This window comes from Brassica napus, chromosome A8 (assembly GCF_020379485.1).
Source record: "Brassica napus cultivar Da-Ae chromosome A8, Da-Ae, whole genome shotgun sequence".
Classification (NCBI taxonomy): Eukaryota; Viridiplantae; Streptophyta; class Magnoliopsida; order Brassicales; family Brassicaceae; genus Brassica; species Brassica napus.
The window spans coordinates 17,122,037-17,144,620 of NC_063441.1; the positions used below are offsets into that span (position 1 = coordinate 17,122,037).

At 34.4% G+C, this 22,584-nt stretch overlaps 7 protein-coding genes and 1 non-coding gene across 12 annotated transcripts; 5 read left to right on the forward strand and 3 right to left on the reverse strand.

The window, feature by feature from the left end:
• Nucleotides 1-5,715: 5,715 nt before the first annotated feature.
• Nucleotides 5,716-6,953, reverse strand: LOC106359969. 3 transcript variants are annotated; one of them, XM_013799585.3, is made up of 4 exons: nucleotides 6,838-6,953; nucleotides 6,386-6,736; nucleotides 6,217-6,300; nucleotides 5,716-6,106 (listed from the first exon to the last, which is right to left on the reverse strand). In XM_013799585.3, exons 2-4 carry the CDS (start codon nucleotides 6,669-6,671, stop codon nucleotides 6,018-6,020), a joined length of 459 nt encoding a protein of 152 aa, XP_013655039.2. In that variant the 5' UTR covers nucleotides 6,672-6,736; nucleotides 6,838-6,953; the 3' UTR covers nucleotides 5,716-6,017. The 3 variants fall into 3 exon arrangements, with proteins under 3 accessions (XP_013655039.2, XP_013655040.2, XP_013655041.2); XM_013799586.3 differs by having other exon boundaries at nucleotides 6,386-6,702; nucleotides 6,838-6,945; XM_013799587.3 differs by having other exon boundaries at nucleotides 6,386-6,683; nucleotides 6,838-6,931.
• Nucleotides 6,954-7,755: 802 nt separating this feature from the next.
• On the forward strand, nucleotides 7,756-8,801 carry LOC106361501 (glycine-rich RNA-binding protein 10-like). The gene is made up of 2 exons (XM_013801253.2): nucleotides 7,756-8,011; nucleotides 8,265-8,801. The coding sequence occupies exons 1-2, from the start codon at nucleotides 7,901-7,903 to the stop codon at nucleotides 8,649-8,651; spliced, it is 498 nt and encodes a 165-aa protein (XP_013656707.1). The 5' UTR covers nucleotides 7,756-7,900; the 3' UTR covers nucleotides 8,652-8,801.
• Nucleotides 8,802-9,646: 845 nt separating this feature from the next.
• On the forward strand, nucleotides 9,647-11,130 carry LOC106361499 (phenylcoumaran benzylic ether reductase 1). The gene is made up of 5 exons (XM_013801251.2): nucleotides 9,647-9,914; nucleotides 10,005-10,139; nucleotides 10,202-10,439; nucleotides 10,549-10,752; nucleotides 10,834-11,130. The coding sequence occupies exons 1-5, from the start codon at nucleotides 9,732-9,734 to the stop codon at nucleotides 10,998-11,000; spliced, it is 927 nt and encodes a 308-aa protein (XP_013656705.2). The 5' UTR covers nucleotides 9,647-9,731; the 3' UTR covers nucleotides 11,001-11,130.
• A 181-nt stretch (nucleotides 11,131-11,311) lies between these two features.
• On the reverse strand, nucleotides 11,312-12,915 carry LOC106361500 (protein RER1A). 2 transcript variants are annotated; one of them, XM_013801252.3, is made up of 4 exons: nucleotides 12,756-12,915; nucleotides 12,067-12,419; nucleotides 11,788-11,968; nucleotides 11,312-11,530 (listed from the first exon to the last, which is right to left on the reverse strand). In XM_013801252.3, exons 2-4 carry the CDS (start codon nucleotides 12,417-12,419, stop codon nucleotides 11,489-11,491), a joined length of 576 nt encoding a protein of 191 aa, XP_013656706.2. In that variant the 5' UTR covers nucleotides 12,756-12,915; the 3' UTR covers nucleotides 11,312-11,488. The 2 variants fall into 2 exon arrangements, with proteins under 2 accessions (XP_013656706.2, XP_022545836.2); XM_022690115.2 differs by having other exon boundaries at nucleotides 12,610-12,791.
• A 776-nt stretch (nucleotides 12,916-13,691) lies between these two features.
• On the reverse strand, nucleotides 13,692-14,755 carry LOC106361498 (40S ribosomal protein S25-4). Its single transcript, XM_013801250.3, has 4 exons — nucleotides 14,585-14,755; nucleotides 14,416-14,490; nucleotides 14,074-14,208; nucleotides 13,692-13,947 (listed from the first exon to the last, which is right to left on the reverse strand). Exons 1-4 carry the CDS (start codon nucleotides 14,585-14,587, stop codon nucleotides 13,834-13,836), a joined length of 327 nt encoding a protein of 108 aa, XP_013656704.2. The 5' UTR covers nucleotides 14,588-14,755; the 3' UTR covers nucleotides 13,692-13,833.
• A 593-nt stretch (nucleotides 14,756-15,348) lies between these two features.
• TRNAY-GUA lies at nucleotides 15,349-15,432 on the forward strand. Its single transcript is given in 2 exon segments — nucleotides 15,349-15,385; nucleotides 15,397-15,432. It is a non-coding gene; the product is annotated as a tRNA-Tyr (tRNA).
• Nucleotides 15,433-17,861: 2,429 nt separating this feature from the next.
• Nucleotides 17,862-19,190, forward strand: LOC125575111 (protein PXR1-like). The gene has a single exon (XM_048737870.1). It carries the CDS (start codon nucleotides 18,289-18,291, stop codon nucleotides 18,973-18,975), a length of 687 nt encoding a protein of 228 aa, XP_048593827.1. The 5' UTR covers nucleotides 17,862-18,288; the 3' UTR covers nucleotides 18,976-19,190.
• A 56-nt stretch (nucleotides 19,191-19,246) lies between these two features.
• Nucleotides 19,247-22,037, forward strand: LOC106361496 (histidine kinase 5). Of its 2 annotated transcripts, XM_048737869.1 has the most exons (6): nucleotides 19,247-19,779; nucleotides 19,973-20,029; nucleotides 20,114-20,341; nucleotides 20,407-20,500; nucleotides 20,574-20,783; nucleotides 20,965-22,037. In XM_048737869.1, exons 1-6 carry the CDS (start codon nucleotides 19,465-19,467, stop codon nucleotides 20,967-20,969), a joined length of 909 nt encoding a protein of 302 aa, XP_048593826.1. In that variant the 5' UTR covers nucleotides 19,247-19,464; the 3' UTR covers nucleotides 20,970-22,037. The 2 variants fall into 2 exon arrangements, with proteins under 2 accessions (XP_048593826.1, XP_048593825.1); XM_048737868.1 differs by lacking the exon at nucleotides 20,965-22,037 and having other exon boundaries at nucleotides 20,574-20,926.
• Nucleotides 22,038-22,584: the final 547 nt, after the last annotated feature.

Sequence of the window (22,584 nt, forward strand, 5' to 3'; positions counted from 1 at the left end):
AAATGAACAAATGGACAAATGAACAATGACCAAAGAGCAAAGAAGAGTCTCCCAAACAGAGGTCCCCAAGAGTCATAACCATTGCTAATGGCATCCGAAATACCGACAATAACTCCGACGATGTTTATGATCTGAAGTATCGTCGGAGGAATCAACAGAGTCGTCCATTTGGAGATGTAAAGCTCAGAGAAAGCTCCATCGTCTGCTGCTTTTGACGTAACTGTTAAGTTAGCGTTGACTCCAGCTAGAACCTTGGGCAAACCTTGAAAGTTGAAACAGAGCAAATAGATGCGAAGAGTCTCCTCCTATTACCCAAAACTGCTTGTTTCTCTCCACCAATCGAGCAGTTTGGCTTAAAGACATTAAAAAATTATAATATTTTGTTATAAGAGAGAAGGAAATATGCATACGTATTTTCTCTTATTTTAAAAACAAAATTATATCAAAAGATATTATCCAAATTCCTTTGATCAAAAAAAAAAAATTAAAGCCAAATTCATAATGTAAATAGGTTTTATAGAGTTTACGGATTCCTGACTGCATTAGGACATATATATGAGAATAATAACTTGAAATTTATATATATTGGCTTATGAAATTTGATCATAACTTTTTTGGATTAATATAGATTTTCATGAATTTGTATTACCTATTTTTTTATCATTCTTTTTGTAAAATAAATATATAATTCATATAGCATTATTATTTTTTTTTCTTTCAAATTAAAAAGAAAACAAAAGTGATACATACAAAATTAGATTTTTTTTATTAAATAGTCATTTTAAAGTTTTTGTCACATAAAAAGCATTCAAAGAGAAAAATGACGAAAACAATTTCATGAAAAAGGAAAAAGACAATTTTACCCATTGCTTTATATATTTAAAGTAATAAAACAATAAAAATTAAGAATAAATAAGTTTCTTTTATTATTTTGAATTATATGTTTTCAAATTTGAATTTTTTAATATTTTTTATAATTTTGAATATTTTTTTCAAAATATTTTCTTACCTCCGGTTTATTCGCGTAACCGGCTCTCAGTTTTTTTTTTTGAAATTCAAAATTTTTTTTGAAACTATTTTTAAAAAATATTTTCAAAATACTAATATTTATAAATGTAACTATTAATATTTATATTCAAAATGATAATTATTTATAAAAACAATTATATATTATAAAATGTAAATGTATATAAATGTAATGAATTTTAGTTTTGGACATATAATTTGGATTTAAGGTGCAATGTATATTTGGTAAAAATAATTTTTTTGTTTTCTAGTTTTTTATCACATGGATTTTGAAAATCACAAGATTACATATCATATTTTGAAAGTTGAGTCTTATGAGTAAAAATGAATAAAATTCATCTTCCAATAACACTATATTTTGTTAAAATTAGAGAATCAATAGTAACTAATTTTTTTTGCATAATAAGAGATTTTAATGGATTTTGAAATTTTTTAAACCAATAACAACTAAATCTCGAACCGCGCAACCGCGCAGATTTTTGTTTTCATTTATTTTTATATAAATATTTTGTTTTCAATTCTAATTATATTATAATATATATGTGTCTATAAATTTTTTAAACATAATAAATTTACAGTATATTTTTTCATTGAATAGATTATTTCAAACGTTCACATGTATTTGTATCTTCTTCTATATATATATATATATATATATTTGGATTATTATTTCATTATTAAAATCGTAACTATATATATAAAAAGATTAGTAAAATATTGTTTTATTTTCATATTCAAAGATATTGTAACATTTCACAAATTTAGAAAGTTTTTAAGAAAATAAACTTTTTGCTTCATATATTTATATTATCGAGTAAATAATTAAATATTTATTTTATGTTTAATTTTTAAAATAAATATATAGTTTAAAATATGTTTTCATTTATTTAAGGTAGTAAAGATTAATCATTGTTAGATAATATGATTTATGTTATTTTTAAAAAATCTTTATTATTTTAAAAGTTAACCTCGACAAATATTTAAATATTTAACATATAGATATATAGTATTACAACATTAAATTATATCTATTTAATTTATACTATCTATAAATACAATGGATCTATAAATACAATGGATCATCTATTGTTTAAATCCAATTATTGATAGCCAAACAAATTTTTTTGGTAGGCCCAAAATTTAAATGATAAAATTAGAGATTAAATGTAACATGACTTTTTAGAAATATGTCAATTAGGTCTATTTTTAAACAAATCACACATGAATCAAGGTTGTGACTTCTGTTTTAATATATAAGATGAATTCTACATAGATTTTTAAAATCAAATAACCATTAACAATGAAATCTCAAAATTTTCAAAATTCATGAGAATTCACGTACAAATAACCCCTAAAACTCGTGAGATTATGAATTGATAATTCAGTATATAAAGACTTCACGTGACATTGGTGGATAGACATAGACAAACAAATAGGAATAATTTCTTACATGAAAAATTACCTTAGCCATACAGAAAGAATATGCATATGGCGATCCCTAATTCCACATCCATGAATGAAGACGAGCCACTTTTAAAAAAAAAACAACACATGAGCTGATCCCCACAAAAGAAGATGTCCAAGATGTAGGCAACATAGCGGTGTGGAAGCGCTTGCATGTCTGACGAAGAAATGTGTGGAACCCTAGAGAGACAGAGAAGCGTTTCATTGTCAGTGAGACATTCCCATGGCGTCGTCTCCTTCGCAGTCTCAGCTGGCTCCCATGTTCATCTTTCAAGAAAGCTAAAGAAACATGGAGAGAAAGAAAGAGCGGTTGAATGAATGAGTTCAGAACAAAAACCGATATTTACTTTATACTCAGCTGATTTACTTTTATAATAATAATAATAACTTTAAAAATAAATTGATTGCACAAAGATGACACAAAATCATATTCATGACTTTTAGCTGAAGAAATGTGGCTTGTGGCCAGCGGTTGCAGCGGCTAGTATTAGCAAAGCTGCGCGTATTTAGAGTCAATCTTTTGGAGTAGCATTGCGAGAAAAACCAATTTCTACCAATAGGTGATCTCATCATATCTTATCAAAGGCTTCAACTCGTGTGGCAATGCTTCCTCGGCCAAGTTTCGGTTCTTTCTGAGTTAGTGAACCTTTTGTTTAGTTATGTTATTGTTTGTGTAATTGTTGCAGTTGCTTCTTCTTTCCTCTCTTGGTATTGTTTTAGTTTTTTTTTTCATTCGCTTCTAGTTTCCGTTTGAAGCGTAAGGTGAGGGAGGGGGAAGAGCTATCAAACTTTAAAGGCGTACTTTACAAGCGTATCTTTAAAAATAATTTTGCACTTCTGACGCAAAGAAAATTTAGTATAAAATTTAACATTTACAAACAATAAAAAAAGAAACTTTAAAAATAATTTTGCACTAGTAATAATAAAAGGAATAAGAAATGAACACAATCATTTGTTGGTTCGGTTGGCATTGTTTAGCCTTATGGTTGTGGGAGTTTAATAAAAATCATGAATATGATTTCCTCGAGATTTTTGTTGTCTGATGAGATTTATTTAATTGTTTTCTTGATTTTTTTTTTCCATTATTTATCAATCAGCTAAACATTCTCACTCCGAAGTATAGTTAAGATTTTTTTATACTTTCGAAAAACTCATTGCAGCAAGATAAAAGGAACAGCCGGTAAGTCTTTGTTTTCTTATTACTGAGTTTAGTTTCCACAGCTCAGACCACATATCTCTAACACTAGTCCACCTTTAGCCACAAACGGATTTAACTCTACTAACCTACAAGAGCGTCAAAATTGAGGCAAGAAGAATAGAACCACAATAATCGTAGGCATTCTATCTTGCTTCCCAAGCAACCCCTTGAGGAATGGGTATAAATGAACAATGACACAAAAAGCATAGAAAAATTTCCCAAACTGAGGTCCCCAATAGATTGCTAATGGCATCCGACAATACCTCCGTTGATGTTTATGATCAGAAGGGTAGTCAACAGAGTCGTCCATTTGAAGATGTGAAGCTCAGAGAAAGCTCCATCGTTTGCTGCTTTCGACGTGACTTTGAAGTTAGTGCTAACTCCAAGAAAATCTCCACAGAGCCAAGAGCCGAACGTAATGGGAGCAGATCCTTTAAAAGCTGGACGCTTTGGCATACAGTAATAAAGATCTCCATCCATGTTAAAGATATCTTCTGTTCTGTAACCGATCCGTAAAGCCACCCAATCTGCATGTAAGTAGTAAGTAGAATGAGATCACAAGGAGTTTTGCAACTTTCTAACATGTTGAAAACCTTGTAATGAGGTTACCTCTTTTCCCCATTCGGTTTTATCTTCGCATCCCTATCTAATAACTTGAATGGCTTCTCTCAACAAACACGCAGGGCTTGCGTTTACGAGGAACTGCACCATCTTTCAGAACAGCAGAAGCAACGAAAACTGGAGACTAACCAAACTAATCAATCAAAAGCAGCTATCTTAGTCGATATATATATATATTTTTTCAACAAGATAGAAACCAAACATGAAATGTTGTTTTTGTTGACCTGCAACGATGTCACCTTCTCTGATGTTCTCAACAGCATGGATCTGCGTTGATGTCTCTTTAGGTCCTTTCTTTCTCAACCCAAAACATAGACAACACCATTTAGGCCCAGGTTTTTCCTGGTGGTTTCTTCTTCTTTGGTGCATCAAAACCATGAAGTGCTTGTCTTCTAAAGACACAACCTGTCCCAACGTATATCGGTCCTTGTATCCCATCAGGACCTTTCATGTTAATCTGTTTTCACACCAAAAGGCAAATGAGAAAGGAGGGAGAGAAGTAAGAACATAAACAGAATGAAGCAAAAGACAAACATCAAAAGAACACAACGTTGCGATTAGAGTATCGATCATGTCTATCGATCCCGTCAAATCTCTGAGGAAAACTGAACATAACAAACTTTCTTTCCAGATTTGTGGATCCATCATGAAACATATAGTAGCTTCTCTAATCGCCTTGCCGTTGTTGATGTAGAGATCACAGTTAATCTACGTTCAGAAGGCAAGGAGCGTTTGACAGAACAGAAGAGACACGGATCTTCAAGAAAAGGTAAACACATAAATGATCCATATTAACGTCCAGTCAAGGAAAGCTTGATGAAACAAAAAGGATCAGCAACAAATCGACGCTTACAATGCCAGTCACAATTCACAATACCGTTTCATGAATCCCTAGACATAGCGTTAAGCATAGTAGCTAGGTTACTGTTACCAAAGGATATTTTGAAAAAAAAAAAACATAACATAGGTAATTTGAAGAAGGACAAGGCTGGATTCTAGTTAACGAAACAGATTCATCCTTAACAAAGAGTTCATTGCTCAAGCTATCTCATGGTGCCCAAATCCAGGCCGCTTCTCACGAGAAACATACACTAGACGAGGCGAGGCAACTCATTCCCATCTGTATCACGAACTCCACAGTGTCCCAAGAACACCTGCCAAGAAGTAGAAGTAGTGGTGCTCAAACCAAAGCGAAGAGGAGACTTATTACTACCTGAATCATGCCGGGATGAACTTTACTCTTCAAGTAATCCATATTCTGGCAAAAAATACCACTCAGGTGCTCGTGGCTCGATATCGAACTTAGAACTTAGAAAAACTCGGCTGTGTCAGTAAGGAGCTACAAACGTAAGCATGGCTGCTCCATCATCCGATACACAACACGCAACAGTGTAGTCAACGGCTAAAATCGAAAAAACAGGTGCAAAACTTATTGTTTCCTTAATAGTTATTTAGCAAATTTTTATCTCCAATTTAAAAACTCAATATCTTCATCTACAGAGATAAAATACTTGGACTTGGTAGAATGAGATATGAGAGCTGGGATGAGTGCACATGTTATAAGTAGTAGACACACGAATACAATGGGATATTTAACCCCCAAGTGACAGTTGTCCCAGGACCAGGAGGAGGCTTAAGAAGAAGACTTTGGCTTGGAAGGCTATTACAAAAGCAAAGCCACAAGTGCTGACTCAGCCTAGCCCCCCCATCAATATCTCTCTTCATTGGATGTAGACTTTAGAGTATTGACAGACCTTCCAAGCACGTTTAAAGCCGCTACACGCTGCATCTCCCTCGCTGTCAACACAATACTTCTTTGTTAATACAAAAAAAAAAATATTCCGATTCAGATGGTTCCTAGCTTACAAATAAAAGAATTGACTTGACGTTTGCTGGTTAAACAGTACCTTCCTCGAGAGATAGCTGAATGGACCTCTTCTCCAAGTCAACCGCATGCTTGCTAAGCTCCGCGGAGGAAAATGACCAAAGCGCTTCAACATACATATAAAGCATTCAGAATAACAGTTTTATAAAAAAGGCTTAAAATTTTATTTAAAGTGGTTGTTGGACTCTCACTGTGTAGATGATGATCGGTCTGATCAGAATCATTAAGCTTGTTTAGGAGCATTTGTAGATGGTGGTAACGCTCTTCCCATTCCGGAGGTGGTGGTACTATGGATGATGAGCTGGCCTTGGGCTGCTGCTTAGTCACAGTGTCTTTGGATGCGTCAGTCTCGACTTTTCTACGCACATATACATTAGTGGTGGTTGCTGGAGACTGAGATGGGTTCCCTTTCTTCTCCGCGGCCTGGGGCATTTGTTCTTTTGGTGGAGTGCTGCTTGTTCGTTGGCCTGGCTCCATTTTGTTTCCTTCCTAATCAGAAATTCTTCTTCTATAAAAATATAGATGCTAAAATAAGCTAAATTCTGCAACATCAAGAGATTCACTCAGCCAGTGAAAGCCTATCAGAATCGGTGAGTGGAGGAAGGAATCTTAACATCGATTAATCAAAGAAGACAATGTTTACCTCAAGGATCAGACTGAGAATCCCCTTTTAGTTACCATTAGGCAGCTCTGAAGCTTCTTCTTCTTCTAGGCGAAAAGGAGCGAGATGCGTTTTCATTTAGGACAGTACTACTATCTCATTTATTACTGGGCCTATTATTAAGGCCCAATACGTATACTTATTTCCTTATACTGAAACTCAATTTTTGTTACCTTTCTTTTATTCAATTTTTATTAGATTAGTTTAAAACTTTAAATATACAGTTTCTGTAATGGGTAGTATAAATATTTTTTTTTTTGACTTCTTCAATTGAAAGATGCAATCATGGTGATAATGTCAACAAAACCAAACACGGTAATACAAAGAAAGAGACCAACAAACTCAATCTTAAAAAGATTTACGAGCTAATTGACGCTGCTTCCCTTAAGATAAATTTAGGAATTTGTTTTTAAATGCTGAGTTATTCAAAAATAAATTTCAAAAGTGTATTTTTGAATGATTTGGTTTAGTTAACCGGACCCAAACAAATCCTATCATTACTGGTAACATCAAGTAGTCTTAAACAGCAGAGGATCAAGTGTCAAGAATATCAGCTAAAGTATCTACTAATAGTTTTAATCCCATTTCATCTAAAACCTTGCCGTCTAAGAGTAAAACCCACAAAAACTAGCACTAGGCAACTTGTTAACCTCCTCCTGACAACAGAATGTGGACATCTTAGTTGACATTCGATTCACTGGGCCAAAACGTATACAAATTCTAACTAAGAAACTTAGGCCCATATTGTAGGCCCACTACTATCATACGAAGGCGAGACGGAGGATAAAAGTGTCATCTAGCGAATAAAGATATTTTTTGGTCGGAACGAGGCGTAAAAAATCTTTATATTCCACAATGCTCACATGATGTGGGCCTGTCCACTAACCCAACCCATTAAACCAATCTCTCGGCAAACCCTAGAAAATATCTTAACTCTAGTTTATTATTACGTCAGCTCTTCTATAAATTATAGCCGCGTCTTCTCATCCAAAATCACAAATCTCTCTCACACACCCTTCGAAACTTTTAATCAAGAAAATAAAAAATGTCTGGAGAAGCTGAGTACCGGTGCTTCGTGGGAGGCCTGGCCTGGGCCACCGCGGATGCGGATCTAGAGAGGACGTTCTCCCAATTCGGCGAAGTAATCGATTCCAAGGTCCGTTACAACGAGAGATCGGACTCCCGGATTCAATCGAGGCCCGATGATTCCGATGGTTCTGATCCTCGACGGATCTGATTCCGATCTGTGTTTCTCTGTTACTTACTGTTACTAATGTTCTTTGTTACTGTTACTTGATTTTTTACCCCATCGGTACGTTTAATCTTCACAGCTTCTTATGAGCTCGGAGAACGATCGATTTTCTTTTACGATTGTTTTTACTTATTTTTGTGTTTTTTTTTGTTGACAGATCATTAACGATCGCGAGACTGGGAGATCGAGGGGATTTGGATTCGTGACTTTCAAGGATGAGAAGTCGATGAGGGATGCGATTGAGGAGATGAACGGTAAAGAGCTCGATGGACGTACTATTACCGTCAACGAGGCTCAGTCTAGAGGAAGCGGTGGCGGTGGAGGAGGCCGTGGTGGCGGCGGTGGTTACAGAGGAGGCGGTGGTGGAGGTTACGGTGGAGGAGGTGGTTACGGTGGCGGCGGTGGTGGATATGGAAGACGTGATGGCGGTGGTTACGGATCTGGTGGTGGCGGCGGATACGGTGGAAGACGTGATGGAGGTGGTTATGGAGGAGGTGATGGTGGTTACGGAGGAAACAGTGGCGGTGGTGGTGGTGGCTGGTAATCGTAGATGGATGTGGTTGTCTGCTTCTTCTGCTATGTGTTTGGTTTAGATTCGGTTTCGTATCTTGTTTCTCTGTTTTGTTATGTTTCTGGTTTGGGGTTCTACTTGATGTAACAGATCGTTTAAATTAAAAGTCGTCTTTGCCTAAAACGTAATGTTAATTCGCGTGTTGTTCACTTAAATCATTAACTTTAGTTTTTCTGAATTATCGTATAAATCAACCAATTAGTCGCTATGGGCTCTCACTTATCTCGATAGACTACATCGATTTATTTATAATTAAATCCGGATTAGTGTTTAACCCCTCGCTCTTTATATGGTCACCCGAATACTTTCGCTGCACGATCTTTTGATTAAATGTTCCCCAGTGTTGCGTTTAACTCGTAAATTCATAGTTTGAGTTGTTTTAGATTTGGTCCAGATCTTTACAGAAAGATATATACGCCGAATATTCGCCTTCCTTTTTTCCACAATCACTTTCTTTTTGGTCGTGAAAGGTATCTTCAATTATTTTTAGGGAATAATATATTTTCAACCTTTCCAAAAGTAGTTAATATCATATTGAACTAACAGCTATAACTAAAGCAAAGAGGCCAATATCACCAATGAGTGAATCTATATATTCGGTTCTCAATACCACGCTCAACATGATGTCTGATGATCCTTGGTGAATAAGTGTTTTGTACTATCAAGGGATGGCTTAAAAACTAATTGGGCCTTCATAAGGGCCCACTAAAAACTTGATTACAACTATTGGAACCATGATCAACGGCCCAAGATCACATCTCTCCCCCGTAAGACCAGCGACGGCAACCCCACCACCATCAGAAGCCTCTCTTTTTGTCGGTGTTAAAAGAGCATCTAGTTTCACCAACCAAACCGCAAATTCTGACTAAATAAAAAAGTTAGCTCAAGATGCTGACGACAGGGGTATTATTGGCATTTACTGGTTCAACCTGGGTCTATTTTTATACAAATGAAGAGGCAAATGCGTTAAAATACCTTAAACTTAGGATCAAAATCTCCTTCAGCTGCTGCACCACCGTGTTTAGAATAATCAACCTGAGTTTATAAAAAAAAATGGCGAGTAAGAGTAGCATCCTGTTCATCGGAGGAACTGGTTACATCGGGAAGTATATAGTGGAAGCGAGCGCGAGATCCGGACATCCAACACTCGTCCTCGTTCGAAACTCCACGCTCACCAGCCCCTCACGATCCACCACCATCGACAATTTCAAGAACCTCGGCGTTCGCTTTCTACTCGTTCGTATCTCTCTAACCGCCTCTCTTCTTTTGATAGATGGTAGTTTTATTAATTTCATATTAACAGACACATGTGTTGTTGGTCAATAGGGAGACCTTAACGATCATACGAGTCTCGTGAATTCGATCAAGCAAGCTGATGTGGTGATATCCACCGTTGGACACTCTCTCTTGGGTCAACAAGACAAGATACTCTCTGCTATTAAAGAAGCTGGTAACGTTAAGGTAAAACACCAACTAAACAAACAAACATATATGTTGTTCATGCTGATTGAGTTTGCTCTCAGAGATTCTTTCCGTCGGAGTTTGGAAATGATGTGGACCGTGCTCAGAGTGTTGAGCCTGCCAAGTCAGCGTATGCTACAAAGGCAATGTTCCGGAGGAAGATTGAGGAAGAAGGGATACCATACACTATTGTCTCTTGCAACTTCTTTGCTGGCTACTTCCTCCCTACTTTGGCACAGCCTGGTGCTACTTCTCCTCCGCGTGATAAAGTCATCATTATGGGTGATGGAACCCCCAAAGGTAAAGTGAGAGACCCCTTTAATAGCTTGGATCAGTGAAGTATTTTAAGTTTAGTATCTGTAGGTTTTTGGTCTGTTTACTCTTCTTTTCTTGTGTGTTTAATTTGCAGCTGTGTTCAACAAGGAAGAAGACATAGGGACATACACAATCAAGGCCGTAGATGATCCAAGAACCTTAAACAAGATCTTATACGTTAGGCCACCAATGAACACCTACTCATTCAACGATCTCGTCTCGCTTTGGGAGAAAAAGATTGGGAAAACACTCGAAAGAATCCACGTTCCTGAAGAACAAATCCTCAAACAGATAACGGGTTTTTATCCTGAAACCTTTCATCTTCTTCTTCCTCCAGTTTTGTTTATCTGAATGTTTTTTTGTTTTTGTTTTTATGCAGAAGCTTCGCCTCCACTGAACGTGTTGCTATCACTTTGTCATTGCGTATTTGTGAAAGGAGGACAAACAAACTTCGAAATAGAACCTTGCTTTGGAGTAGAAGCTTCTGAGCTTTACCCTGATGTCAAATACACTACTGTCGATGAAATCCTCGACAACTACGTCTAAAGGAGTAGTAGCTTTAACTAAAGTCACTCCATTACACTCTTTCCATAAAACTTATCAGTATCCTTCTTATGTTTCTGAATAAAACCTTTCTGCTTCTCCAATATGATAAAATCAATTAAACTGACCGGTTTTTATTGTTGTAACAAATTTCTTTTAATGTTGTGATACTGAAACACAAGAACTGGGAGAAATTTTAGTCCACAATCCGTCAGTCTTTGGAAGAGGCAGTTTAGCCAACATTGTAGTCCAGTTTTGTGGAGAATTCTTACAAAAAAAAAACTATTAAAAGGTGGCATTATTGCAAGGAACAATTTAACGCTGAGCTAAAACAAATTTTAATTTCACTTTTGTTTTTCCTCTCTAATCCTTCCTTGTAGCTGCATAGGTTTTTGTCAATGTAGAAATAGTTCAAAATGATTTTCTAAAAACAAATGTTATGTTCTTTGGCAAAGACAAAAATGGCCAACATTAATTAAAATTTGGTCAGATCAGTCCGCACGTGGGCCGCTGCCGCTTCGTCCACCATATTTCTGCCACACAAACAAAAGAAAGCCGTCGATTAGGAATGTAAAACCAAGGATAAAGACTTATGGAATTAGCCTAACTAATCTCATCAGTAACTACCATTAATCCCAGCAAAATCTCCATTATGAATGGGGATAATAATAAGTTGGCAAAATTTACAGATGCCAAATGTCACAGTCCACTATGATACATATGAGGAGTATAACCAGACTTTTAAGTTTTTTTTTTTTAAATAGACTTCTGATTTGTTAAACAGTTTTACCTGTTTGCCGAAGCTGAAAGGGATGTACTTGTACTTGATCATGTGGGAGATCTGGCGTCTCATGGTGAGAACAAAGAGAACAATCCAATAGCAAAGCAGGATAGGCCAGAACACAGGCACGTCAAACACCGAGAAGAATGTCATCACAAACGCAATGCAGAATGCCTTTGTCATCGAATACCTGAGATATATCAGATTTTGCAAGTATGACTGAAACCTTCCCGCATATTATCATTGGTTCTATATCTATCAGAAAGCCTCAAAGAAAATTATGATTACCAGAACTTGAACTCAGGGAGACGGCGGATGAAAGGCTTGAACTCATCAGAGCCTCTAGTAGGAAGAGAAGGTCCATCAGAACCCCCAGCAGCCTCAGGATCAACAAGAGGGGACAAGAACCCAATAAGCAGATTCAAAAGGTAGATCCCAAGTCCATAAGCGATGATGTAGAAGCCCTGGATATAGTAAACCCTCAAACAGTAGGCAAGGGCCACGACAAGAGTCCCAATCCACCTGTAAGTAGCGTGAGGTGTAGTCTTGTCGAGGTAATGCTGGTAGATCCTCCACGCCTCATGAGCTTTCTGCTGAACAGGGGTCGCCACTGAACCACTATCACCTCCGCCTACGTCCATCTGGTGTTGATAAAACAAAAACCGTAGAGTAACCTTATCAACAACAAACAGTAAGAGCACATAACAAGCTTTATAACGAAGATCTGATTAAAATCGTTTCTCAATGCCATTGACTAATCTATCTCTTAGCTAATCGATTCTCAGAGAATCAAAACCCTAATCTATCTCCTCCATCTTCAAATCTACTCACCAAACAAACAAATCGCTCAAATTCAGATCTGAAAGCTCAATCGGTGATAAAATCACATGATAAGAACCCTACGAATCGATCGAAACAGTGGAAATGAATCTCAGATCGCGAATTAGAAGCTTCCGAGGAGGAAAGAGAGCACTTACGGAAGAAGATGAGATGCTTATCCACAAAAATGAGCAGATCTGACGAAAGACGCAACACGCGAAATGAAGCAAATGGAGTTTGATCCGCGTTTTATTTTCTTTTTATTTATTTGTTGGGTCTTTATATATTTTTTACGTAGCAACGCACCGATAAAGTTACTCTTTATCTGATTTGACCCCAACCTTTTGTGCATATCACTTTGACCCCTTGAATATTTACTCTAAAAACACCGACACAAGTAACTAATTTCAATTTAACCCACCCTCCTATACTAGTAGTAGTACGCAGGCTGAAACTTATTATCTGATATCCGGATTCGATCGAAATCCGCTCCGGATCTACTCCGAAAATAGAATATCTGAAACGCTCGGATCCGAATCTAAATAGTAAAATTTTGGATCCGTCCAAATTGAATCCAGATCCAGATATCTTAGTTTTTAAGTCCGGATATCCGGATTCGTATTTTTAAACATATTAAATTTTTAAATTTCATTAATATTTATATTTAATATATTAATATTTATACATAAACTAATCTTATAATCTTATATTTTAGTTTTTACAATATTATCAACATATATAAATATATTTATAAATCTTGGAAACCACAAATCCGGATTCCGATATTAAATCTACATATCCGACAAATCCGGATCCAGTACCTTAAAATTTCTGGATATCCGGATCGTATCACAATCAAGTTTAAGACGAGTTAAATAAAGTCTAAATAAGTCGGTAGCTTTTTATTAATTCGATACTAGTTTCGAATGACACTCTTATAGCAAAAAGCTTAGCCGATCTTTTGTTTAAAAGATGTTGTTACACGCAAGTCCAGTTCCAATTCATGACTTAAATTAATTGATGCACAATCAAACCAAGACCAGTTCGATATAGCGATTTAGAAATTGAGAAGCAAGCAAGCGTCGAATCGAAAAAATTAAAAACGCCATGATTTGATTTAATTGCAATGCATTGTTCAAAATAGCCATATCTCTCAAACAAGATTCTAACGAGTTCCAGCATAAGGGGATAATTAAAACAAATCAACGGCCAAGCCGGATCAAAAACAAAACATTCTTAAGTGTTGGTGGCACGAGTGTAGATCTGCTGGCTCGAGTGAGCAGCGACCATCCTTATCACTCCTTTCGCCATTAGCTCCATAATAGCCCTCCTTGCTAGAGAACCGTTAATCTGCAAAATTTCAACATTATTCAACAAGGATCACAGAGAGTCATAATATTTACTTTTTGAAGTTCTAGAAATGAACTAATTTAATTTTGAGTTGATGAAACAGTAAATTGAGTAAAATGGATATACCCTCATACGGTCGGAGAGAATGGAAGGAGTGATGAGCTTGAACTTGGGAGCTTCAGTGAGAAGCTTGTCGTAAGTAGCCTGATCAAACAACACCATGTTGTTCACCTTCTCCTTTTGCTTTCCCTTGCTCCACTTCTGTTTTTTCGTTTCAAAAACAACTTATTAAGCAAAATGAAATAGTCCAATGACAATCATCAACAAGGATATCAATCGCAAACATGTCTTCACAGTGTCACGAGCTAAACTCAGTTACTACTAGTTCAGACAGATCTACATCTATTACACACTCTATTAAAAACCTCAGTTCTGTCGGAAAGATAGATCAATTGAGAGAAAACGAACCTTCTTCTTCTGCTTTCCACCTCCGGATTTCGCCGGCTTTGATGATGGTGGCGGGACCTTGTCCTTCTTTGGCGCCTGTAACAAGAATTACGAAAATTAACAATTCATACGAGAGAAAGAAGAAACATAGATCTGCTTATAGATGGAGAGGGAAGAAGCATAGAGATACCATGTTGACTTCGACGGAGACGGAGGAGCGAACGGCGAATTAGAGGTGGTTAAAGATGATGAGGATGAGGAGGAGGCTAAGGTAGGAATCGAATTAGGGTTTGCTCTTATAATCTCTAGGGTTTCTGGCTTAATGTGTTTACGGGCCCGTTTTGATCTAAGCCCATTTAATGATGTTTTCGGTTCAACTGAAGCCCATATAGTCTTTAATGATTGTTTTTGTAACCTTATGCAATTTGATAAAAGAGTAAATGTAAGGCAAGCATTTGTTTGACTCTGAGAAGAAGCAAGCAGAGACAAAATAAGTTTAAGTTTAAGTTTGTTAACTCTTTGTTTTGCAATATCAATTTATCTGGCCATGAAATATATACATAGGTCCAGAAACAAATGATCTTTACAACTACAAAGTCTTAGACTAGCAAGATTGCTAAATCCTCTTAAATCCAACAAGGATCTTGGTCAAAAGTTGGTTCTGAGGGTGGTCTCTAAGAGCACGAAGCAGTACCGCAGTGGGCTAAAAGCTGAAGTCAATGATAATATTTGAAGGTCCACAAGTTCTGATAACTGACCCTCAACCTCTTGTTTTGGAAAACAATATTACCTTTCTTTCTTACGTAAACAAAACAAATCTTGTTTCTTACAAAGGATTTAGTTATATTCCTTCAATGTTGTAGATGTTTTGGTTAAATCCATAACTTTTCTTTGTTTTCTCCAGAATGTATCTAAGACCTTTCTATACAAAGGTATATAAACAAAGTATTCAAACCGACCTTAGCTCAGTTGGTAGAGCGGAAGACTGTAGTAGTTGCTGTAATCTTTAGGTCGCTGGTTCGATTCCCGCAGGTCGGAATTTTTTTATCTTTTTGTTTAAGTTATCACTTCTAGGTTTAGAGATGTGCACTTGACGCGATTGCTTGTGGGGTTGTTGCGTGTAAACTTTACATCTTTCGAAAAGGAAAATATAAAATATGAAGTAATTTTATGTATATGAGTAAACTAACTCAACTTACATCGTGTTCGATTTTCCCCTTCAGTTTATTTTTCTAGGATATATAACAACAATACACATGTTGATGGTTACAAATAGGCATGGGGCATTCGGGTCAGATTTCTCAAATTTTAGTTATTTTTTATAATACTTTCTAGGTTCCATTCTAATAAATTTGCAAATACGGGTCAGATTCGGATATAACGCATCGGATTTTGGTTGGTTTTGTAACACATCATAGAATCCATAAAATAATCATATATCGTTTGGATTCGGGTTATATCGAATCGGTTCAGATATACCCGAAATAAAATCTAAAAGTAAAACATGAAAATATATACTTATTTATATATAATAAACTATTTGAAGTATATATTCATGTTTCATATAATTATATTGTATATTAGTTTGGACATTTGGATCGGTTTTTCTCATATATTTTTAAGATTTTTTGGTTTTTCGAGTTACCCGTTCAGATTCGGTTAATAACATTTCAGGTTTATATATGTTTTGTACTATCTTACAAAGCCTATTCTTTTATTTTTAATATTTTAAATTGGGTATGATCGAGTTTTTTGTTTCGAGTTCAGTTCGGATTTCGGGTTATGGATTTTATGCCGATGCTTAGTTACATACTTACAATTAAGTACGTAATTTCAGCAGTATGTTTTATGTCTCCAATGGTATTAAAAGGATGAGTTCCAAACTTCCAATTCCTACTTCCAATGATCCCATCCGATCCAAATCTGAAGACACGTTTCACTTGTGGATGTTATGAATAACGAAAACACACCAATAATGAATTCTCATTTTAACTTTTTGAGAAAGAAGCTGAAGCTTTTGTCAAAGTGTATCCAATAATGAAAAAAAAATGAATTTTGAAATCATGAGACCACATCTTGTATTACTATTTATGCTTTTTGTTAGAAAGGGACGAGACACTAAAGAACCAACAACAAAGGATTGTTGACCTACAAGCCCTTTCTCCATCTCTTAATGAGGAAGTAATTGTAATATTACATATATTCTCAATTTCCTCACACAAAATATATTGAAATGTACTTCAAGACAAATATATTTTGGTTTGGACAAAATACTTCTAGACAAATATTTTTTTTTTTTTTTGAAAAAGGCTTACTTCTAGACAAATATTAAGTAAGAATATTAAGAGTAACCCAACTGAGACAAACAAATAGTATAAGATAATCCATAGTTCCATATTAACCATAATATTTACACAAGTCCATACTAATATATATTCTATTTCTGTTTTATGATATTTTATTACATATATACAATGCATGTATATATATTCCACACAACAAATTGCATAACAATTTGTTTCAGCACAGTGATAGTGGGCATGATTTGTAGTTTGTACTTATCATTCAAGTCCTAGCTACTTTTAGAATAAAGTTTTATACATTAATAAATTTGTGCTACAAACAGATTTCACGTATCAATATCACGGTTATAGCTGCTTTACTGGCTGAGTAAACTAATTACAAGTGGACAAAGTCACTAATATAGTGCGATGCTGCTTTTTTTGTTTTTTATCATAAATAATACAAATATTGATCTTAATCTGATAGCTTTCAGTGTATTAATTACTTGAACCACTAGTCTATCGTACGTAGCATGCCAATATACATGAGATATTTGTAATGATAAGCGATCTTCCGGATTTTTGTCAAGAATGGATTCGCAATGAGCACGTTCTTAAACTTCTTCTAGAATTAGTCGTCGTTAGTGATCGTCTTAATCAATCATGCATGCTTTAAATTGATTTCAGTAATATCTTACATATTGTAAACATAAACATTATATTAATATTACAGAACTCAGTTTTAATAATATTACAAATAAAATAAACATTATTTAGAGAATAATATCATTCGATACAAGACAAAGGCTCTTTAACTAACAAAATCTTTAGGAGTTGCATACTTTCCATGATCAATAGTATTTTATATCAAAGATTTTTTTTAACAACATTTTATATCAAAGCTAATGAGTTAACATGCTACAGCCTTGTTGGATTAATACAGTACCACATTTTCTGAACAAACCTCTCATTTTTAATTATTTATGGCTATATATATATTCTTCTTATTATTACGAATAAAATAACATTTTAATTTTGTATTGGAAATTAAAATACGAAACCTCAAAGCTAAAGGAAAATCCCAATATATATATATATATATATAATTTTCATAACATACATATTAAGACAATATATAGCTTAGTCACCACATTTTTGTTGTTGTTGTTATTGTTATACTTTGCATTTAAATGACAAAGCCCCATACAAAAACCATATTATGTCGTTTAAATTTCTTATAGTTGCTCAAAAACAAGTTATTACAATTTAGAAACTTTATTATCCTAATGAAGTTGTGTAGTAAGTTCTCCTGTCAAGAGAGAATTTCTACCACGTTTAACATGTAAATAACGTAAAAACGAAAGTATGGTCAACCCGCGTTTTATTGTAGACTACACTGAGTGACCCAGTATAAATACTCACATGGATCAAAGCTAAGTTCTCTCAAGAAACAAAGTAAAAGAAAAAAAAAAGAACAAAGAGAGAAACATATTCTCAGTTTCTTTACATGAATATAAACTGAGAACACAATTGGTCTTTTATTCTCAAAAGTCCTCCATTTCTTCACTTTTTAGGGTTTTTTCTTCTTTTTCTTCGGTTCCTATCTTCACCAATGGATTCTTTTAGCTCTCAGAAAACTAAACCAAGAAAGACAAAAAGGCTTGCGAAAAAGTCTCGTGTTCAGATAATCTTGGACCTGTTTTACCGGGCGATCGAGATAGTTCTTGTTCTGGTTACAGTAGCTAAGCTATGCTATCAGCTCGTTATCACGTTGCATGATTCTGGTGTCGCCGCGGTTGTTATCGCAAACCGCAATCTTGCGTTTGTTGTAGCAAACGCGATAGTCATCGCTCTAATCGCGAAATCAGGCCTTCTCTTGAATCAAGAAGTTGTTACGAAGTCCAAACGCAACGCTCTTTACGAGGAGTTTGTTCAAGAGAGCTCAAGGAGAGATGAAGGAAAACAGAGCGAAGCAGAGAAAGAGACACTGAGCATAACTGAGACCATAGCCAAACAGAGCAAACCTGAGAAGGCTACAAAACAGAGAGATTCAGTGAAGAGAGAGAAGCAAAGCATAGTTGAGCATCAAGAGAAGAAGATGGAGAAACAGAAGAGACAAAGTCAGAGCTACCAACGAAGCAGGTCGGAGAATTTGGAGGGTTTGGAGAAGAGTTCATGTGGAATATTAAGGAGATCAGAGACGGATACGTCATCTGATAGATTTGATTCTGAAGATGAACTCCGGTACAAGATCGAGTCTTTCATTGCAAGGCAGAGGAGGAATCAAAATGATGATTAGCTTGGTATAGCTTAGATAAAACACATATATTAAAATATCAAAGATAGTTTTTGCAAATACCATTCACGTATAATAATGTGAGTGTTTGTTATAAAAGGGTGAAAATATTTTAAATCCTTGGCATAAATTTTTGTTTATCTTTTTATTCTGTTGTATTTCTTTGTATAATATTTTTGGTAATCCAGTATAATATAACAAAAATGAATATTTTTGTATTTAACTTGAAAACAAATATGAGATTCGAGATCCAACATAAAAAGATTGCAACTAGTTATAATATATAGTTTGTTCAATACAATTTATATTAATAATGTCAGATGCTTCAGTATAAGTTTTTTTTTTACTAAACCTTGTCCCAATGCTCGTTTGCAGTTGGTTGACTCTACTCTACACTAGATGAGATGAGTTTACAGATCTACTAACTATTCATACTTCCTCTAACTACATGTTCCAGTTTTGTATACTTCATTGTTGAAAGAAGTGACAACTATGCTTAACCCCATGATCGCAGACTTGGATCGATTATATGAACTCATGGATTCCACTCACCAAGGTTCATCTCAACTAATTAGAGATTTAAGAGAGGAGCTTAAGACTGAGATAGACAAGAAGGAATCAGAGAAAGAGGTTGATACGGTCGAATACTGGAAGAGGAAGGCGTTACGCTTGGAGAAATCTTTGGAGGAGAGTAGAGAGAGCCGGCTGAGATTGGTTGAGAGTTTGAAGACTATGGAGACTCTCAAGACAGGTGAATGTTTCTTGAGTTTCATACTTGAGAACTCACCTTTTATTATGGGACATCAGGTAGATGACTATTACTTTTTTAGTTTTCAGTATGGAACTAGTGAGAATTTGAGGGTTATAAACATTTTTTTAAAAACTTTTACTAAATTTTCTTCTCATAATTTTGGGGACTATGCTTATGTAAAAGCTAAATTTTTATTGGGTTTGACTCAAATCCGGCCTCGAGTGAGATCTTCTGTAAGTCTGGTTTCAGGATCAAGATTTACGGTACATGTTCATATTCAACCAGTTTCCTAGTTTGAAGGAAGAGGTAGGGACAAACACTTGGATTATTGATCATCTACTTGCATAAAACATAGTTATTTGATCATGTTATTATTTAACATTATGATAGGACATTCTTGGGAAAACAGACTCTGAGATTTTCAATGGCAATGGGGTTAAAGAGTTTGAAGAATTCAAGAGAGAGGTTCTTGAGAAGGGAAAAGCTTCAAAGAGAGAGATCACATTTGACACTGATTTATTCGGATCAAAGACGTTTATGATCTTTGTTGAGACTGTTTACAGTAAAACTGGCAAGAAAGTGGGCATAAATTACATTGGGATGGAAGTAACTGATCAGGTGAGTTTGAAAAACCAGACAATGTTGATATTGATAAGTTATCTGAAGTTCTTATTTTCTTACAGGTAAGGAAGAGGGAAAAGATGGCAAAACTTGGAGAAGATAATGCAGTTAGAAAGGCAATGGAATCAGAACTTGGAAAGACCATTCACATTACAGGTTCTGAGAAGTGTGATTGGTGAAGGCATCAAGATTCATCAGACTGAATGGTTTCTTTTTTTATTATTTGCAGAGGAGATGATGAATGCAAAGAAGATTCTAGCTAAAATGTCTGGTGAGTTAAGATCACCATTGTTGGGGATTGTCAGCATGGCTGATAGATTTTCTTCCATCACAAAACTTGATGAAGAGCAAAGACGTTTGTTGATTGAAATGATATCGTCTGCCGGTTTAGCACTGGAGAGAATAAACGAGTTTCTTGATCTCTCTGAGGTTGTATCAGGTAGAAAGAAACATTCATTCCAAAATATTTTTGTATTTTTTATTTTTGAAGTTCTCTTTATTCATTATTTGATAAAAGTCTCTAAATAGTTTCAATTAATGTTAACATCATGAGAAAAAAATAATATCAAGTGTTTGCTTGTTTCTCAAGAAATCTTTTGAGAAATTTTTGTCTTTTACAGGTTGAGATTATGGGTGGTCAATTCCCATTGACAAGTCAAGTCAGCGCTCGTTCAGTACTGCACTACTACCTCTACAAAGTTGACCACACCACATGATGATTCACTATATAAGATGCCACTAAATTCCATGATTAAAATGGGACTTAGTTCTCATCTATATATTCTTAAAACTAAAATACATTTTGGTACTGTTTGAAAATATAAATATTAGTATAAATAAGAATTGTTTGAAAATATAAATATCAATATTTCTAGTATTTTTTTATTTGTACATTTAGCCATTATATTTATAATAAATTAAATTTTTTTTTTCGTGTTTTTTTTTATTTACAGATTATACCACTGTATTTAAAATCAATTTAAATTAATTAATTACAATTCCAAAGATTATCTAACCAAATCGATATTCATATATTGACGATTATTAATATTGTACGAATATTAATAAGTTTACTTTAATATGGGGAAACAATTCTTTTCATTTTTTTTAAATTTAGTATTACCTTATTTAGTGAGTCAAATATAAAATTCCAGAGTTCAATTTTGAAGAAAAAAATATATCATAAAATGAATAATAATTCATAGAAAACTAATGAAAAAAATATTGTTTTTAGTACGCTGTTTCATTTTAAAATAAAATAACAAAAAAAACAGGTTAATATATGAACAGTACAATTACATTAAAATTGCATTTAATTATAAAATTTTAATATAATATTATGTACAAATAAAAATAATATTATCAAGCATCTATATTATAAAATAATGCATTATACTATATATGTAAACTACAAAACATAAAAAATATACAAGAATTTTTTTATAAAACCAGCGGTTTATAAATTTACGTTAAACATAACAAGTTAAATCAAACACCCGCGCGCAAGTTCTAGTGTTACGTTAATGCTGATTAATGTTGTGTTACGTTTAAAGAATAGTTATATTCCTTTTAACTTTAAAACTACATCTTAAAAGCCTTGGCAATAATAATTATTTGTTTTTTTTTTGGCATAAATTTTGGTAGTGATATACCATTTATTGTGTTGTGATTTTCAGATACTAGTTTTGGAAGAATATTGATCTGTAATCTGTTAATAATGAAAAAGATTCATACGAATTAATATTCACGTGATTACAAAAACCTTATTAAAAACTAATTTGAGAAATATATAATACAAAAGATCCATATGATGTCTTATAAGGTTAATATAGGATATGTTTCTATAACACCTTACAAAATACAGATCAGTTTCCCCAATTACTGTTAAACTTTTTAGAAAACCCCATTTATGGCCCCATTTTTTCTTCTTCCTCTTCCCAAAAGTCCAAAACAAATAAATCTAATTAAGAAACAAATAATTATTTTACACGACTGGCATATAATTTTAGAAGAAATTTTTTTATTAGTATTTTCATTTTTGGATAAAACCATTTCTCACAAAAATGGTTTCTCTAACATAAGATCAAAGCTAAAAAATATCTGTTTACAAAAAAAGAAAAAGCTAATTTTTTTGAAAGTGATTCAAGAACAGGTAAAACTTTGTCAATGCTCTTTCTCTAGATTTGTAACATTTGCTCTCTGAGAATTAATTTTAGAGCCGTTCTTAATTTGGTGTGAGA